Source organism: Staurois parvus, unplaced genomic scaffold (genome assembly GCF_062004578.1).
Source record: "Staurois parvus isolate SC_StPar_1 unplaced genomic scaffold, SC_StPar_1.0 ptg000783l, whole genome shotgun sequence".
Lineage (NCBI taxonomy): Eukaryota > Metazoa > Chordata > Amphibia > Anura > Ranidae > Staurois > Staurois parvus.
In genome coordinates this window covers 2,130,278-2,150,091 of record NW_028318579.1, presented here as the reverse complement: position 1 = coordinate 2,150,091, position 19,814 = coordinate 2,130,278, and the positions used below count along the sequence as shown (strand labels likewise).

Here is a 19,814-nt window from a genome sequence, read left to right as displayed (position 1 = left end):
GCTTTTAAGGAGTGAATGGTCACCACACTGTGCATTACCCATTCCCATTTGAAATTGTGCTTTTCATATTTAGGAAGCAATTTTTGTCCAGGGATTGCCCCTTGAACTGTTATCCTTCGTATGGGTTTATGTACACTCGCATAGCTGTCAAATGCCGCAATGCCAAAGGCATCTCCAATGGCTTTGCCAAGTGGTGTTGTCCCTGGAACTGTTCAGGCACCATGAGATGGTAGGTCAATCAGCCCCAACATGAGTAACCGCTGGGAAACCTCTGGAGAAACCCTAGGGTTCCATGGAACCCTGGTTGAAAATGGTTGTGTTTAGACTATGGACACCTTGGCTTTTAAGGAGTGAATGGTCATCACACTGTGCATTACCCATTCCCATTTTAAATTGTGCTTTTCATATTTAGGAAGCAATTTTTGTCCAGGGATTGCCCCTTGAACTGTTATCCTTCGTATGGGTTTGTGTACACTGTCATAGCTGTCAAATGCCGCAATGCCAAAGGTGTCTCCAAAGGGACATGCCATGGTATCCCAAAAATGTAATCCATACTGTGCCATTGAGGTAAAAAGGAATCTGCTAATTTGTCTTTTATGAGCATTTCAATAGCACATCAAACTTGGGTTTAAAAAGGCCCATGTACACAAACCCTAACAATTCCAAATATCATGGACAACCATACCACTGTTCAAATTAAAAGCAGACAATTCTGAAAAGATAGAGACATGAACTGTTTATTGCAACCCATCAATAGTATTCTTATGAGGTACAAAGCTCTGCAACTGAGTGCATGAATTCCTATGGGTTGTGCAGACATTACATACAGGCAGCTGACATGTCTGCAATAAAGACTTTTAGATCCAGCTTTTCAAAAGCAAACTGACTGCATCTATTATAGACACACACGGCTCATCCCCAGCGGAATCTGCTTTTTTGCAAGCCCCGTTAGCGCTGTAGTTCCATGTCCCTTTAAATCCAGCAAATGTGGCTTATAATAGTAGAGAACCCTGCACCTACTTTGCCAATGTGGCATCTAAAGGAAATTCAACCTTTGCCAGTCTTTGAGAAGGTCAGACTAGAGGATACTGTCCCTTAACCTTTTTCTCACACCAACAAAGGTTTATTACCGATATTTACAAATCAAAATCAATAGGAGACAATCTTATATATTTTTTTTTTTATACATACAACAAGGAATGCCCTGCTTTTTTTTATTTATTGAATTAAAAAAAAGTACATCCACCCAAATATACCCACCTTTAATCAAGCATTCCCCTAAAAATATAATTCTATTCATGCAGGTACTTGCTGCACCAAAAATATTATTATTGTTTATATATGTTTTTTTTTTTTAAATAAAATTTTGAAAAAAAAAAAATTAAAAATAAATTTAACTTAAAATCAGTGCCTTAGTCCCTCCAATAAATGTCCAAGCAAAAAAACATAATTATTTGGAACTGAAAGGCAAACAAAAATTAATCATTCTGATGAATTAAAAAAAAAGTTTTTATTTCATTATATGCATTTTGTTTTCTTTTAATGCATACCAGTTTCACAAAGTGCATGCTTTTTTTTTATTATTTTGAACTGGCAAGCAAGAAGTATCCATTGCCTCCATTTTATTTTAAACTATATTTTTCTTAAACAATCTATCTAGCATTTAAAAATTCATCAGGCGATACCCCGGCATACAGAGTTGTCTAAAGCACATGCTTAAGTCTGGCAATAAAAAATAAGTATAACAAAAAATAATTTTTTTTTTTTAGAATATTCTCTTCTAGGATTAACCTCTAGATTAAGCAATAATTTTTCTTTCAAGTAGATAATACCTGATATTTAATTTTTCTTTCTTTAGAATGCATTATTTCTGGGATTGCACAGACATATAAGTGTATACCCGTCACCTGTTTTTTTGTTTTTTTTGTTTTTTTTTTTTAAATTTTAATATTTTGTAAAACAAAAAGTTTGTTAGGTCAGAAATACGAGTGGCACACAAATGCCCCCCCTGTTCGTGTGCAACTTTGGAATTGTAACTTATATTTATTATGAAAACTTCTGAAATCCACTCAGGGGGTTAGCGTAAGGCATAATTTGCTGGAGTAGACGTTTCCCATGCTTCATGCTCAATTTGTTTGAGTCTCAAAAAAAGGCAGATTAGTTGTTTTTTTTTTTTTCTTTCTTTTGCCCGTCTCTGCGGCCGTTGCAAAAAAAAGCAAAAACTAAACAGCAGAGAGAGAGAGAAAGAGGACGGTGATCAGCGGCAAAAGAACGGAGGTGACCTCAAATTGACTTTCGCCTTTTCATTAGCCTGTGGCTTTCTGTAAAGCTGTGCAAACCGGGGGAAATAGAACTAACGGGAGATGGAAAGAGACTGTTTTTTAATGTGCTTGGTGAGATTTCTTCAATTTTATACGATATAGAATGAAAGTACTGAGGATTCAGCTTGGAGCTGAAGGAGTTTTGGTGAGATACCACCCGACTGGTGTACTCGTGGGACCTGTAGCACATGCAAGAGCAAACCGACTGAAGGTCTGTGACTTCAGCTTTATATCGCGGCCGGCCGTGTTGTGAGTCTTCTTGGATGTGAATAATCATGCTGTTGCGATTTCCGGCTAAAGATGCCCGTTCCTCAGCATCCCTCCTCTCGTCTTCACTGTTCATGGTTAAAAACCTGAGAACAACTAAGTTTAGAAATGCCCCGATGACCGTCAATCCCACCAGAATGTACATAAAGCTAAAAGCCACATAGAGCGGCTTCTTTTGGAGGGCCCTGTTCTTCTGCAGGGCCACGTAGTCCCCAAAGCCTATTGTCGTTAAAGTTATAAAACAGTAATAGTAGGCCTGGAAGAAGCTCCATTCTTCATAATGGGAGAAGGCAGCAGCTCCGATACATAGGGTTCCCATGCATGAGAAGAACCCAACGGTCACCATGTTCTCCATGGACACGTCCGTGCTCCGCATCCCGCAGCACTTCTTAATCCGTTTCAGGAGGTACTTTACGAAGGTGTTCATTCGCTCACCGAGACTCTGAAACATCACCAGGGTGAGGGGGATTCCCAGCACGGCGTAGAACATGCAAAAAGCTTTTCCTGCATCGGTTCCAGGTGCAGCATGCCCATAACCTAGGAGAACAGAGAAACAAGGGCATTACACAATCGAAGGGTATGGAAAAGGGATCACAAAACCCCAAAATCAGAATACAATATTAGCAACACATCCCATTTTCTTTTACAAATGGTAAGTGCCCATTGGCGTGGGGGACGGAAGTTTACTAAGGAAGTTTTTGTAGCCTTCTAGCCCAAGAATTATGATTTATTATTATTAACACTACTAATTGCTGAGACAATACTTTAAGTAGTGTAGAAAATTTGTGTTCAATTGTCTGTCCTCCAATAGTCTGATAACTTGTATTATTAAGTGTTCTTCCATGGCGACCACTTACTGTTATCTCACATATATATTCTTATTATTATAGCCAAATTTACCACCCTAACCCCTCCCACAGTTTTTACACTACATAGACAGTAATATACGGAAACGTGCGGATTGTTCCCGATTGGTGCGCTATTACTTTGTGGAACGTTTCGCCGAATGGTTCATGAAATATTGGCGTTTTGTGGTGAAATTGGTCCCATAGGAATGAATGGCGGAATGTTCAAAACTAGAGTGGGAGCTGACAAAAGCTAGAGTGTGAACTGAAAAATCAGGACATGATTTCTAAACTGCCATCACTCCCTCATTTTCAAGCCCACCTACACAAATCGTATATCAAAACGTTCAGCTATCCCTGCTGCCACTAAAAATGTCCACGGCTAAGCCATAGTCCTGATAGTTTTCACAATATGACCATTTGTTTGCAACTCACGCCGCCCATTGACATTCATTGAAACTCCACTCTAGCCACCTCAAATTTGAAGGGTAATTTTTAAACTGTGCCTTCATTTTTAATATTTTAGAGACATACTATGCATCAAAATGTAGGTCTGGGTCTTGTGATTCTCACAATATAGAGGTGGAGGCAAGAACACTTCACACAATTTCCCCAGAAATTGTAGTTTTTCTAGTTATTATTATAATACAGGATTTATATGGCGCCAACAGCTTGCACAGCACTTTACAAGCATTACAGTCACAATACAATTTGGCACAAGAGGAAACAGAGGGCCCGGCTGAGCTTACAAACTAGGAAGTTCGCTACAAACCTACATTAAAATTCCCTTTTATATTAGCTCAAAAATCTTTAATAACCCCTTCACACCTAAGGGAAAAGCAAATCTTAATGCCTAAGCACAATTTTGCAACAATGACACGTTTTAGTAAAACCGTACATATCATCACAACTACTTTGTACATCCAGGTGATTTATACCGTTTTTTTTTCAGGACAAATTGGGCTTTCATTTGGTGGTAAATGGTAATGGATATCACCTGATTTTTTTTATTATCAAATGAAAACTGGCCCAAAATAGTAAAAAAAATTTTTTTTTTTAATTTAGCTGTGTGTTTCTTGTTACTACCATAACCTACCACCAAAGAACAACCCAAAAGAAATTTTCCAGCTCTTGATGATCGCAGCGATACCATATATGTGTATGTTATTTCTTGTTTGTACTCGCAGTAAAGCCCAGAAACAATAGTGTGCATTTTGTTGTTTTTTTGTTTTTTGTTTACCTAAAACACACTGATACTAATACCAATAAAAAAAAAATTCCTGACCTTTGACCCTGATCTTTTGACTTTGACCATTGACCTAAACACATACCCTGGCACTGAACTAGATCAAACCTTGATCTAGCAATTTTGTCATTATTTTATATCTTTTTTTTTTTTAATATTTATTCATTTATTTATTTATTTTTTTCACAAACATTTTTTTTTCTCTCTATGCCAGGAGTTAAAGAGATACAATGTATCTCTCTTCTCCATTCATAAAGAGAAAAAAAACAAGGGGGCCGGGCTGTACAGTGACTGATCACTGTGATAGCCAATCAGAGGCTATCACAGTGATCATGTGACCCGGAATCGGGAGTCCCGATCGTAATAGCAGGACCCGGGGCTCTCAGTTGCACCGTGGTCTTTGCGCTGGGAGCATGCCATGTGACACACTCCCAGCACAAAGACAGGTACCCAAATATGCGGCCCCACGGAAAAAAGCCCAGTTCTGTCAGGCCGCATATTTGTGTGACGTCGGCGTCAAGGGGTTAAAGACACTTCACCAAGTACAAGTTGAAGAAGAAAACAAATAGTTTGAAATCATATGGCTTAATGACAACAGTAGCAGTAAAAAGATACACCAGAGAAAATGGCATAAACATCGCAAGCTCCAACTCGCAAGTTCGCATGCACCCGGACGAAGTGTACATATAAACAGGGGCGGACTGACAACTCATGAGGCCCCCGGGCAATAGGGGGTCATGGGGCCCCTGTGTCCTTGCCCAAACTCAAAAAGCCTATGAAAAAGGTACCAGGGGCATCTCATGGGGCCCCCTACTGACCTCGGGCCCTCGGGCAGTGCCCGAGTTTCCAAGTGGTCAGTCCGCCCCTGCATATAAAACACTTTTACAAAAGGACTAAAGAGTAACTCCACTTTTGTTGAGACATTCGGTCGCTTGTTTACTTAAGTTGTATATAACTTGAGGATCTCCCCCCTCTCCCTCTTTGAGGGTTTGGACCTTTGACCAATTTTGGGGAGTTGGGGTGTAGTTGTTACTTTGTATAGGGGGAGATATTTATTATTCCTTTTTCTGATCAACTGTATTTTGTGATCCCTTAGAATGACGACTTTGTTCTTTACAAGTCTTCAAGTGAACTTGGATTCTTTCATGATCGATGTTCACTATTTATATTGGTTATTGGAGGCCCCTCTCTGTCCATCCAGATACTATTGACCCATATCTTTCAGGAGCTATCTGAGAGTGTGCTGGTATCATCAACTGGTAATTGCTGTTTTTTGTTTGTTTTTTTATTTAAATATTTGTTAATTTTTTCAGATAAACAAGTTATACAAACATACTCATTAAAATTATTATTATTATACAGTATTTATAAAGCGCCAATGGTTCGCTCAGTGCTGTAATCTTAGCATATTATCAAAACATTTATCGTTTAAGCCCTTTCCCCCCCCCACCACCCCTACCTATATACCACCCCCCCCCCCCATCCAATCCCTGACCCCTTTCCTGTACATTTCTGGAGATCGTAATCTCTATTAACCATTTGCCGCCCGCCCTATGGCCGAATGGCGGCCGGCAAATGTCATCAGCTTTCCGGGTGGACGCCATATGGTGTCCTCCCGCACATGCGCAGATTGCACTCCTGCAGAGCCGCGCAGCGGCGCGATCTGTCAATGGCCGTGTACCTCGGACACGGCCGATGACAGATCTGAGTATCAGCCCCCGTTGCTGGTACCATGTGACCTGCTGTGACCAATCACAGCAGGTCACATGACAGTTGTATACAATGGTTGGCTTCATTCATGCCATCCATTGTATACTAGTGTCTAGCTGTGAATGGTCACAGCTAATCACATGCACATGTCATGTGATTAGCTGTGGCCAAATCACAGCTAAGCACAAAAAAAAAAAACTCTGAATGAATCGATGTCATTCAGGTAAATGCTTGCTTATAGCAAAGTAATTCCTTGGTATAAGCAAATTGTGTAAAAAAAAAAAAAAATACTGATCACTTCCCCAAAGTAGTACAATGTTACTATGGTAACATTGTACTACTTTGGTCATAGTGAAATATGAAAAAAAAATCTTAAAAAAAAGAAAAAAATTTAATAAAAAATAATAAAAATATATATATATATATATATATATATATTTTTCATACTGTCACCAGTCAGTGTCCCTGATCACCGGCCATGCCAGTTATATGATGACGCTGTACTGCATTGGTGACAATATGTTAAAAAAAATAGTGAAAATATTTTTTTTAATTTTTTCATTTTCCGAAAAATTATGACAAAAAACAAAAAAAATACTTCAAAAAACTCGCCATGCCTCTTATGAAGTACGTCGGACTGTCTACTTTGCAAAAAGGGGTCATTTGGGGGATATCTGTACTATTCTGACATTCTTGAACCTCAAGAAATTAGATTGGCCGTCAGTACTTCAGGATTGATCAATATTCAGATCTATACCATAGTTTGTGAACTCTATAACTTTCCTACAAACTAAATAATACATCCTAATTTGGGTTATTTTCACCAAAGACATGTAGCAAAATACATCTCGGCCTAAATTTATGAAGAACAATTATTTATATGCAAACTTTTATAACAGAAACAAAGAAAAACGTGTTTTTTTTCAAAATTTGTTGTCTTTTTTTGTTAATTTAGCAAAAAATAAAAACCCCAGCGGCGATTAAATACCACCAAAAGAAAGCTCTAGTTGTGTGAAGAAAATGATAAAATTTAATTTTGGGTACAGTGTTGTATGACCGCGCAATTGTCATTCAAAGTGTGAGAGCGCTGAAACCTGAAAACTGGCCTGGGCAGGAAGGTGTAAAATTGCCCGGTATTGAAATGGTTAAAGAAGAACAAAAATAAGTTTCCATATTATTCTACGTTAATCCCCCATAACCTCTAAGACTAGCCTTGACTTTTTGAATTCCTCCCATTTGTTCCATCTTTTATGGTGACTCTCCTCTTCATTCAAATGATAAAGTTCCTCCAATTTACATATTTGATCCACCCTATCCACCCATTTTATTTTCAGCACCTCCTGTCTCCTCCAAAACTTAGGTATCAGTCCCTTTGCTGCATTCAAATAGTACAATAAACCAGATTCTTTGTATTTTTTAACTGAAAGCTTATTACTATGAAAAAGGGAAATCTCTGGGTCTGACTGGTAATTGCTGTTAATTTGTTTAGTTTTAATTTGTTTTGCATAATTGTGTATGATCACACATTGATTATATGTTTTTGGTTCTGTTTTGGTTTACTGTAGGAATTAATGTTTTCTTTTGTTCCCTGAAGAAGTGGGCTCTGTCCCATGAAATGCATTGGAATCCCAAAACAAAGTACCTTTTCATGGTGTCAAGTGGAAACTACATGTTTATTCGTTCATCAACACCTATGATACCATCTGGTTAGGTGTCTTATATCAACATGAATGAATTTTCTGTCTCCACTGTTAGCCATGTACCATCGTATCCACTATTTGTACAGTTTAGCCTTTTCCTCTAATGCTATGGTTGCTTTTTTTTTACGGCTGATACCCATGAGGACATCAGCAACAATTTACTGTCTTATTGATTGTATTTTATTTTTATGGTTTTCTATGTCTGATAAATATGCCCCACCTATGGGTGTTTTTTAACCAAATAAAAGGTGTTCAATTTTATCTACTGGCTTCCGATTGCGCAACGGATCAAATAACACTGACGTACAAAGCCGTCCACCATACTGCCCCGAACTACATTACTGACCTAATATCCAAGTACCACCCAGCACACACACTCCGCTCCTCACAAGACCTCCTTCTCTCTAGTTCCCTGGTCTCCTCCTCCCATGCCCGCCTCCAGGACTTCTCCAGGGTGTCACCCATCCTCTGGAACTCCCTGCCCCAACCTATTAGATTATCACCTACTCTCGTCTCCTTTAGGCGCACCCTGAAAACCCATCTCTTCAGGGAAGCCTACCCCACCCCCTGCTAACCTGCCGACCTCCTCCACTCTTCCTACCACTCCATCCCCCACAGCTATCTCCTCCTGTGCCACCATCCCCTCCCTCCTAGATTGTAAGCTCCAAAGAGCAGGGCCCTCAATCCCCTCATGTTTTGCATTGTGTTGTTATTGTTCTGTCACATGTTCTGTCCCCCTCTGTAATGTACAGCGCTGAGCGAACTATTGGCGCTTTATAAATACTGTATAATAATAATAATAATAATAATCTACTGGTCTTATATTTTATCAATTCGCTTTTATTGGTATGGTTTGGTACCTTTAAAGCCCCATTAGTTTTTCTGGTTAGGGTTTTTTTCAACATGTCTCCGCATGATATGTCTTATCAGGAAATAAGAGGGCCACACAGGAAGACGGGGAGGATCAAAGAAGACAGGATCAAACAGCAGCTTTACACAATGCAGAGGATTAACCCCTTAGGTTCCACAGTGAGTATAACAAGCATGCTTTACTGCATCTACAGACTGATTGTACTGTTGGGGGTTTAGTAACACTTTAAAGCAGAACGAACATTTAGTGGTTGTGCAATATGTTAGCACCTGGATATTATTTACCATAGTTTTCATTTACAAGGCACCAACCAGTACATTCATTTTGGTGATAGTAGCCAGCAGGGGGCATTACAATATAGATTTGGCAAGACTTGGTTCTGGCCCGCTCAGTGGATTGTTTTAAAAAAAAGTCCTGGATTCTTTCTTGAATACACAGAATATAACTGGATATAACATTTATAGGTAAAGTTGATCCAGGGGATATCTGATTGCCTCTCGGGGGATCAGGAAGGAATTTTTTCCCCTGCAGGAGCAAATTGGATCGTGCTTTGCTGGGTTTTTTTTTCCTTCCTCTGGATCAACTGTAGGTATAGGATTATAAGTTTTTTTATGGTTGAACTGGATGGACTGTTGCCCTTGAATTTTGGAATAAAATTTGGTGATGTTACTGCTGTGCTGCTCACTGCTCTTTTTTTGCTGGAGAGGAAGCTGTACCTGAGGACATGGAGTGCAAGAATCTCATTGCTTCTGTTTCACTTCTGCTGCTTCTTCATATGCTCCACACCAGTCATTAGAACACCAGTAAAGGGGAGGTGGGGCTCTGTATGTGTTGCTGGTGGGGTCACCATTAACCCCCATGGCGGTATTCCCGAGTGTAGCTCAGGGTTAACTTTAAGTACTATAAACGGTATCCCCGAGCTTTAGGTCAAAAGCGGTTTTTGACCAGCTAGAGAAATTTACCTCTCCACCCCCAACCTCACCCCCTCACTCTCTGCCCACATCGCCCACCTCCTAAACGACATATCAGACTGGATGTTGCTCCATTTCCTCAAACTTAACCTATCCAAAACCGAGCTCCTGGTCTTCCCCCCACCCCGTGTTCCCCCCCCCCCATCTTCTCCATCACTACTAACAATGCCACCATCTCTCCCACCCCACACGCCAAAGTCCTGGGTGTCACCCTGGACTCCCACCTCTCCTTCCTACCCCACATCCAACTGCTATCTAGATCTTACAGGCTCCAGCTCCGCAACATCTCCAAGATACGCACATTTCTCACCCCAGACACCACCAAACAACTCGTACACTCCCTCATCATCTCACGCCTGGACTACAGTCAAGGCCTGGACTGAGCGAAGTATAAGGGAGGGCCAGCATGACTGGGGCGTGCAGACAAGGTGGAGAGTGGAATTTGGGTGGAGCATAGGCAAGGAAAAGGGGATGGGGGGTGGTTACTTACTTGATTGGTGTAAGTAGCATGGTGGGTGGTCTTGCAGGATTTGAAAGGGGGGGTGGTGTCTTGTCGGAGTCAGTCGGAGCTTGTGCCATCATGGAGGTGGTTTCTCCCGCCCTCCCGCCCTGAAGTTGGTTTGTATTCTGTTTGTTGTGTTGGTTATAGTTTTGTCATTGTGTTTGTTCCGGTGTTGTTTTGCTGTTTGGTGGTTGTTCGTGGTGTTTGTTTTATGTGGGTTCATGTGTTTGTTCAAGGTTCAGGATGGCTGTTGTGTCCTGCAGTGTTTGTTCGTTTGTCATGGCAGCTGGCAGGGGACGATGGGTCTTTGAAGGCGGTGGTGGAGTGACAAGTTGAGGAATTATGGGTTGGGCCCATCGTAGGTATGGGTGTCCCTTCCCAATAAAAGGTCATGTTGGTAATGTGGGAGTTCATTTGGCTGTATCTGGGTTAAGTAACGGTAGGATTGTCCCCGAGACGGTGTAGTAGCGGCTGGGGGCCTTTCATTGGGTAGTAGATACAGCCGAGTTGGTGATGGGAGTAATGGTGCCTTCAGAGACCTTGGACCCGGGTGGTATTTACTGTCAGGTATCAATTGAGTTACTGTAAGATATTTATGTTGAGTTATGTTAAATAAATGGCTGCTATGGCCGGTTTTACACCAAAAAGTGAGTTGCGTGTTTATTTGGGGAAAAAGGTTTTGAAGGGGTGGTGGTGTTTTAAGGGGGGTAGGTAAGTGTTAGCCTTGGGATTCTGCAAGTCCAACAGTCATGCAATTCCCTTCTCACTGGCCTACCCAAACGAACGCTATCCCCACTCCAGTCGATCCTAAACTCAGCGGCTAGACTCATCCACCTCACCAAGCGCTCCACATCTGCCTCCCCCCTCTGCCAATCCCTTCATTGGCTCCCGATTGCCCAACGCATCAAATTCAAACTGCTAACTCTGACCTACAAAGCCATTCACAACACCGCCCCGAACTACATAACCGACCTGATACCCAAATACTACCCTACCCGTGCCCTCCGCTCCTCACAGGACCTCCTACTCTCTAGCTCCCTGGTCTCCTCCTCCCACACTCGATTGCAGGACTTCTCCAGGACTTCCCCCGTCCTCTGGAACTCCCTACCCCAATCCATCAGACTGTCACCTACCCTCCTCACTTTCAGGCGCACCCTGAAAACCCTCCTCTTCAGGGAAGCCTACCCCAACCTCACCTAACACCCAACCTCACCTAACAACTAACCTCCTCCACTCCTCCCACCACTCCATCCCCCACAGCCATCTCCTCCTGTGCCACCTTCCCCTCCCTCCTAGATTGTAAGCTCGAAAGAGCAGGGCCCACGAACCCCTCGTGTATTGTATTGTTAATGTTTTGTCTCATATTCTGCCCCCCTTGCTACTGTACAGCGCTGAGCATACCCTTTGACGCTATATAAATACTGTATAATAATAGTAAATTAGAGCCACTTGCAGAATTGAGTGATAATGATTCGTGGGGGAAATTCCTCATCAGACACTGAAAACGATGCTGCGACTTTGCTCAGTGATGTGCGAACTTGGCGCTATATTTCAAATTTCAGTGTTTTTGGTTTGATTATATTATTGAATTAAATTTATTATTATATTATTATTTTTTATGATTATTAATTATTATATTATAATTTATGATTTCATGTTTCAAATTTTAACATACCCGGGATGTTTACTAGACTTTTGTTCGGACAGATTTCAGTGAGTTATTCCTAAGAATTACAGGCCTACAATAAAAAAAACATATTTCCATGCAAAAAAATGTACCGCTTTGAGCACAGAAATACTGACATAATCAGACCGCTAGGGAGGTTAAAGTGCACCTGTTTCCTTGCACTACATGGCCAAAGTCCACTTTCAAAAATGCACAATGATGGAGGAAAGAGGGACTGGAGGGATGTTGGGTCAGAAGCCTGCTGTGCAAAAGCGACATTGCAGAAATAGTTAAGAGCCGAGTTTTCCATCCATTACTCTTTTACATGCCTGAAATATATTTTGGCTAATCTCTTTGATCTCTCTATTACAGCGGAACGCTTTACACGTACCCCGGTCCGCTGCCCAATTCATCATTCTATTTTTACCTGTCATGCCACAGACCTATTCTTTTTTTTTTCTGCCATCCCCCTGATATCACTGTGCCGGGCTAATTACAGCCTCTGAATATCCCAAAAATAAAAATTAGCTGCATAATGCTTCCAGGCAGGTGGCATGGCCTCCACCACCCCAGCACACCTGGTTCGCTGCCGGGATTGAGACGTTCACCTTGCTGACGGAATGGATTAACTGGAAGTACGACGCATTCAGCTGTGATATCCAGTGGCGCTTTGTAGATTTCAGCGTTGTGCTGCTCCTTGCTTTGTTCCTGAACTCGAAAGTTCCTACCGCTGCTAGTCTGCTCACTGTCGGAGGAAAAGTAGTTCTATTACGACTACACAGCTAACAGGTGTTTTTTTTTTTTTCAGATCCAGCTATTTATTTTTTTCCCCCTTAAAGCGACTCTCAGATTTTAAAAACCCAAATCAAATGCTGACGTGCTAAGAAAATGGTTAAAGCTGACCTGTGCCACGGACCTCCACTGTCTTCATGAGCCTCTGCTGGCTGAAAAATCATCAGCACCTAACTCTTGTTGGAGTGTCAGATGACTGTGTCCCTACCCCCCCCCCCCACATGGAAGAAAAGTATATTTGAAATATATTTGAAAAATATACTTCCAAAATATATTGACATATATTTGAAATACTACAATTTTGGCCATATTCAATACATTTCAAAATATATTTCAATAAATATATATATATATATATATATACAGGGCTTGAAATTTCCACTCGCCTGCTCACCAATGGCGAGTGGAAATTATGGTGGGGGTGAGTGTGTCCCCCAGGGCCATCTTGCTGAGCAGGCTCGGAGCTCAGGCCGGATCTGTCATTGGCACTGGGAGCCGTCAGACTTCTCAATAGCTGAGCGCAGTGAAAGCAAAGCAAGGAGTGTGTGCTGTGCTCTCTGCCTCCCCCTAGAGTGCAGTACCCGGCTCTGTGAGTGAACAACGAAGTACTGCAACTTTTTATGTGTTTGTGTGTGTCTGTGTATGCATGTACAATTGTACATGTGTTTGTGTGTATGTACATATGTGTATCTGTACAAGTGTCTGCGTGTATGTACATGTATACATGTGTCTGTGTGTGTGTACATGTGTCTGTGTGTGTGTATGTACATGTGTCTGTGTGTACATGTGTCTGTGTATGTATGTACATGTGTCTGTGCATATATGTACATGTGTCTGTGCATGTGTATTTCTGTGTATGTACATGTATCTGTGTGCATGCGTGTCTGTACGTGCCTGTGTGTGTATTCATGTGTCTGTGTGTGTGTGTACATATGTCTCTGTGTGTGTGTGTACATGGTTCTGTGTGTGTATGTGTATGTACATGTCTGTGTATGTACGTACATGTGTCTGTGTGTACATGTGTCTGTGAATGTATGTACATGTGTCTGTGTGTATGTATTTCTGTGTATGTACATGTATCTGTGTGTATGCGTGTCTGTACGTGCCTGTGTGTGTATACATGTGTCTGTATGTGTGTGTGTACGTGTGTCTCTGTGTGTGTGTGTACATGTTTCTGTGTGTGTATGTACATGTCTGTGTGTGTGTACAGGTGTCTCTGTTTGTGTTTGTTGGTGGCGAGTAACTCTAAGGCCTGGCTAATAGCTCAGGACTTGAAATTTTAAGCCCTGTATATATATATATACTGTATGTTGAAATGCTTTTTTATTAGAAAATATGTAAAAATATTTTTAAAAATAAATTTTCAAATATACTGTATGTCTTTAAAAATACATTTAATCTACATATTTGGAATGCATTTATTAATATATGTAGACATATATGTTAAAAAAATACTTTTTTATACGTTAAACAAATCTGAGGAATATATTTAAAAATCATATATTTTTAAAAATATTTTTAAGATATTTTGTAATATATAAAAAAGCGCATTTCAACATGCAGTATGTGTATATATATATATAAATATATATACAGTGAAGGAAATAAGTATTTGATCCCCCGCTGATTTTGAATGTTTGCCCACTCACAAAGAAACAATCAGTCTAAAAATTGAATGTTCGGTGTATTGTAACACTGAGAGACAGAATAGCAACACAAAATTCAGCAGAAATGCATATCTAACAAATGATTCACTGATTTGCATGTTCATGAGGGAAATAAGTATTTGATCCCCTTCACAAAACATGACTTAGTAGTTGGTGGCAAATCTCTTGTTGGCAATCACAGAGGTCAGACATTTCCTATAGTTGGCCACCAGGTTTGCACACATCTCAGGAGGGATTTTGGCCCACTCCTCTTGGCAGATCCTCTCCAAGTCATTAAGGTTTGATGGCTGATGTTTGGCAACTCAAACTTTCAGCTCCCTCCACAGATTTTCAGTCAGATTAAGGTCTGGAGACTGGCTAGGCCACTCCAGGACCTTAATGTGCTTCTTCTTGAGCCACTCCTTTGTTGCCTTGGCCATGTGTTTTGGGTTGGCAACTGACAGCTTGGTGCAGATACCAAAGCCCACCTTCAGAGGTCTAGTGGAGTCCATGTCTCAACAGGTTATTTATTTATTTCAGATACTTATATAGTCAATTTACACAGCACTTTACATATATATTGTACATTCACATCAGTCCCTAACCCTCAAGGGGCATACAATCTAAGGTCCCTAACTCACATTCATACTAGGGACAATTCAGACGGGAGACAAATAACCTACCAGCATGTCTTTGGATCGTGAGAGGAAACCAGAGTACCCAGAGGAAACCCACACAGGCACAGGGAGAACATGCAAACTCCAGGCAGGTGGTGCCGTGGCTGGGATTCAAACCAGCAACTTGAATACTGCCAGGTGGAAGTGCTAACCATTTAGCCACTGTGCTGCCTATGGTGGGTGGTAATAAAATTATGGCTGATCGATGTATTTAGACATTATTTTTTAGCCAGAAGTTCAGCTTTAGAACAAAATGCAATGTTTTTCTGTGAACACCCATCCCCTGTCCTCCTCTGTCTTCCCAGCTCCTGGTCACCATCTCACAACTAAGACTTCCACTAAGTCTGGCCAAGACCAAGCTCTAGCAAAGCAAAGAAAGTCCAAAACATTTCCGTATTTTGGTATGGCCACACATGCCGGCATATTTCTTTATCTGCTTCTCTGTCACCATGCCACCTGCTCCCCTAATATGTGAAAGCCTGGCACTAGACAATGGTTTGTTCTGACAGCCTAAAAATGCTAATTAAAACAGATGCTCACTGATTAAAGTGCGATACATTTCCAAAATGTGGCATGTGCTATTCAGTGCTGTAATTCTCTGATACGAGCTATTTGTGGGATAAATATAGCATCTATCAAGGCTGCAAAATATCAGCATTCTCTGTACATGAAGCAGACCATTCAAGAGTTCTGGACAAAACGTTGACATGCCTCAGCTGGTGGCTTCTTAATACCCCTGCCCAGAAAATGGGACTGATCCTGGTCCTGAACGTCATTGTGTGATGGAGTGGATCGTATTCTATTCTGACAACAGTTTTGCTTTAAAAATTGAATTTATTCTGCTTCTTCCTTTCCCCTCTCATCAACTTGTCGATGAAAATTTTAACTGAAACCTTTCTGTTTTCATTGCATACTGTATGTTAGACCCTGTGACACCATCACTTGGTTTGTGTGCTTCTTTAGTATTGCAGGCCAATCATGTGCTGTATATAGCATTGTGAAAACATCACAGCACCCTGCCCTAGTACTCCTCTCAAGAGTCCTTTCTGCAACATACGTTGGCAAGTTCTGAACTTGTGTAGATGGGCTTTGGGTTTGTGTACACAGGTTTTGGGTTTGTTTAGATGGGCTTTGGGCTTGTGTAGATAGGTTTTGAGTTGTGTTGATGGACTTTGAGCTTCTGTTGATGGGCTTTGGTTGATGAACTTTGGGATTGCGTTGATGGGTTTTTTGGCTTGTTTAGATGGGCTTTGGACTTGTTCAGATGGGCTTGGGTTTGTGTACACAGGTTTTGGGTTTGTTTAGATGTACTTTAGGCTTGTGTAGATCGGTTTTGAGTTGTGTTGATGCACTTTGAGCTTCTGTTGATGGGCTTTGGTAGATGGGCTTTGGGATTGCATTGATGGGCTTTGGGCTTGTTTAGATGTGCTTTGGGCTTGTCTAGACAGGCTTTGGGATTCTGTAGATGGGCTTTGGACTTGTGTAGATGGGCTTTGGGTTTGAGCTTGTGTTGATGGACTTTGAGCTTCTGTTGATGGGCTTTGGTAGATGGGCTTTTGGATTGCGTTGATAGGCTTTGGGTTTGTTAGATGGGCTTTGGGCTTGTCTAGACAGGTTTTGGGCTTGTGTAGATTGGCTTTGAGCTTGTGTAGATGGGTTTTGGGTTTGAGCTTGTGTTGATGGACTTTGAGCTTTGGTTGATGGGCTTTGGTAGATGGGCTTTTGGTTTGTGTAGATGGGCTTTGGGCTTGTGTAGATGGGCTTTGGGCTTGTGTAGATGGGCTTTGGGCTTGTGTCAATAGGCTTTGGGCTTGTGTCGATGGGCTCTGGACTTGTTTTGCTGTGCTTTGGGGCTTGTGTTGATGGGCTACGTGCTTTGGGCTTGTGTTGCTGGGCTTAGAACTTGTGTCAATGGGCTTTGGGCTTATGTGGCATCAGTTTGAAATGCTTCTGAGATCATTCAGACTTAATTTCAGGTTCATTAGACCTGCAGATGACCTCCTTCTAATCTGCATTTGACCTACATTCCCATATACTTGTATAGAGATAGAAAACCCATTTTAAGCAAACAAAAGCCTGTCAACTGGACTTGCCATGGTGCAAGTTACTTGAAGAAATCACAAACAAAAGTCATATTGTATATTTGGGAAAGCATAATATCCAATAGCCCTTGTAAAACCTAAATTAGCCTGGTCTGAGCATATATAAAGCTACGAACCTTTGCCCATGTGACAGCAATCAAGCCTGGTCATTGGTGGTTAAGAACCCCAAATCTTCATTGTGGGAAAAAAGACATGAGGGTTACTATCAAATGTAACTTTAATTTGCCCTTAGAGTACAAATAAAGGCACTTGTATGAGAATCTAAACAAGTATGAAATCCAGTTACAATTTTATACATAAGTCTATTAAAATAAACAAAAAACTCGTTTTACCTTCCCGGGCTGAGCCAATTCTTCGTTTGTGCTCACATGCTCGCCCTCCCAGGCACTGCAGCTTCCAGTGGAAAGGTTCAGCAACAGAGGCAGTGCTGTCAATGCAGGAAGCAGAGGGCAAGTCTAGGTGTGACCGGGTTGTGAATCGGCAGTGACAAAGCAGATAGCCACTCCCTCTGGTACATCGTTTCTTCCCACTGTAGTGCAAGAAGGTACAGCCTACATGAGAGTGACAGCACAGTTGCCACCCCATCACAGGAAGCTGTATTAAGTGGACTTCACTGGCAGGATCAGCAGGTATATGTAAGAGAAAACTCCAAGCGCAGAGACACTAATTTATTACAGGTATTTATATAACATCAACAATTTATGCAGTACTTTACATACTGTACATTCTCTTGAAGAGCTGACAATCTAAGGTCCATATTGCACAAGAATACACATACTAGACCAATGAACCTTTTAGAGACTGAGTGCCCAAACTGCAACCCAAAACCCACTTATTTATTGCAAAATGCCAACACTGCAATTAAACCTGAATACTGAGGTTTTAGTTTAGAAAAAAACAACTCATACATTAACATCTTTTGTCTTAAAAGAAAAACACAATAACAGAGCGTCCACTGACCACCAGCACAAGGGGCAAAGTTCCACTGACCACCAGCACAAGGGGCAATGTTCCACTGACCACCAGCACAAGGGGCAATGTTCCACTGACCACCAGCACAAGGGGGCAAAGTTCCACTGATCACCAGCTCAGAGGGGCAATGTTCCACTGACCACCAGCACAAGGGGGCAAAGTTTCACTGACCACCAGCACAAGAGGGCAAAGTTCCACTGACCGCCAGCACAGAGGGGCAATGTTCCAGTGACCACCAGCACAAGGGGGCAAAGTTCCACTGACCACCAGCACAAGGGGGCAAAGTTCCACTGATCACCAGCACAAGGGGGAAAAGTTCCACTGATCACCAGCACAAGGGAGAAAAGTTCCACTGACCACCAGCACAAGGGGGCAACCTGCACTGACCACCAGCACAAGGGGGCAAAGTTCCACTGACCATCTGCACAAGGGAGAGAAGTTCCACTGACCACCAGCACAAGCTAAAATCTTGTGTTAATAAAAACGAATGTATTAAAACTCATAGCCAGTCCAATATATATATCCTTGGCAGTGCACTGACCGGCCATACGAAAGCTCGGACGAGTCGCGGCTAATGAGTCGTGGCTCGTGACATCATCGCCTAGTGCCACTACTCCTTTCCGAGCATGCGCATGGCCCCTATGTGCGCTGTTATCCGATGCCTGGCTGCTGGGGTGATGATGGGGCAACTTGACTCATGTGCCGACCAAGAGGGCTCTGCCTGCCATAGGTTCGCCACCACTGTACAAGACAGAAGCTAATCAAACCACCACCATATGTATGTATATAATGTTTGTAAGAGGCCATAGTCGTGCCAAGGGTCCCTCTAATTATGGAGGAAGCACTCCTTTAACAGATCAATAAATTAAATAAATAAAAATGAAAAAAATTATATACAGTATATATATACAGTCCAGAGTACTTGGTGTCATCCTGGACTCCAACCTATCCTTCCAGCCCCCAGTCCAATCTTTAACAAACTCATGCAGACTCCACCTCCGCAACATCGCCAAAATCCGCCCGTTCCTAACCCCAGAAACCACTAAACAGCTCATCCACTCCCTCATCATATCAAGACTCGACTACTGCAACTCCCTCCTCACTGGCCTGCCTCGCCGCTGGCTATCCCCACTTCAGTCCATCCTGAATACGGCTGCCAGACTCATTCACCTTTCCAACCGCTCCATCTCCGCCACCCCCCTCTGCCAATCCCTCCACTGGCTTCCGATTGCGCAACGGATCAAATTCAAAATCCTAACACTGACATACAAAGCCGTTCACCACACTGCCCCGAACTACATCACTGACCTAATATCCAAGTACCGCCCAGCACGCACACTCCGCTCCTCACAAGACCTCCTTCTCTCTAGTTCCCTGGTCTCCTCCTCCCATGCCCGCCTCCAGGACTTCTCCAGGGTGTCACCCATCCTCTGGAACTCCCTGCCCCAACCAATCAGATTATCACCTACTCTCCTCTCCTTTAGGCGCACCCTGAAAACCCATCTCTTCAGGGAAGCCTACCCCAC

At 42.0% G+C, this 19,814-nt stretch overlaps 1 protein-coding gene across 1 annotated transcript in view; it reads right to left on the bottom strand.

The window, feature by feature from the left end:
- Positions 1–721: 721 nt before the first annotated feature.
- The window catches only part of KCNK9 (potassium two pore domain channel subfamily K member 9), a 281,558-nt gene continuing 262,465 nt past the window's right edge, over positions 722–19,814 (bottom strand). The window contains exon 2 of the mRNA XM_089654646.1: positions 722–3,125. Within this exon, the coding sequence (XP_089510772.1) occupies positions 2,284–3,125 (842 nt within the window). The 3' untranslated portion in view covers positions 722–2,283. The remainder of the gene's footprint in view (positions 3,126–19,814) is intronic.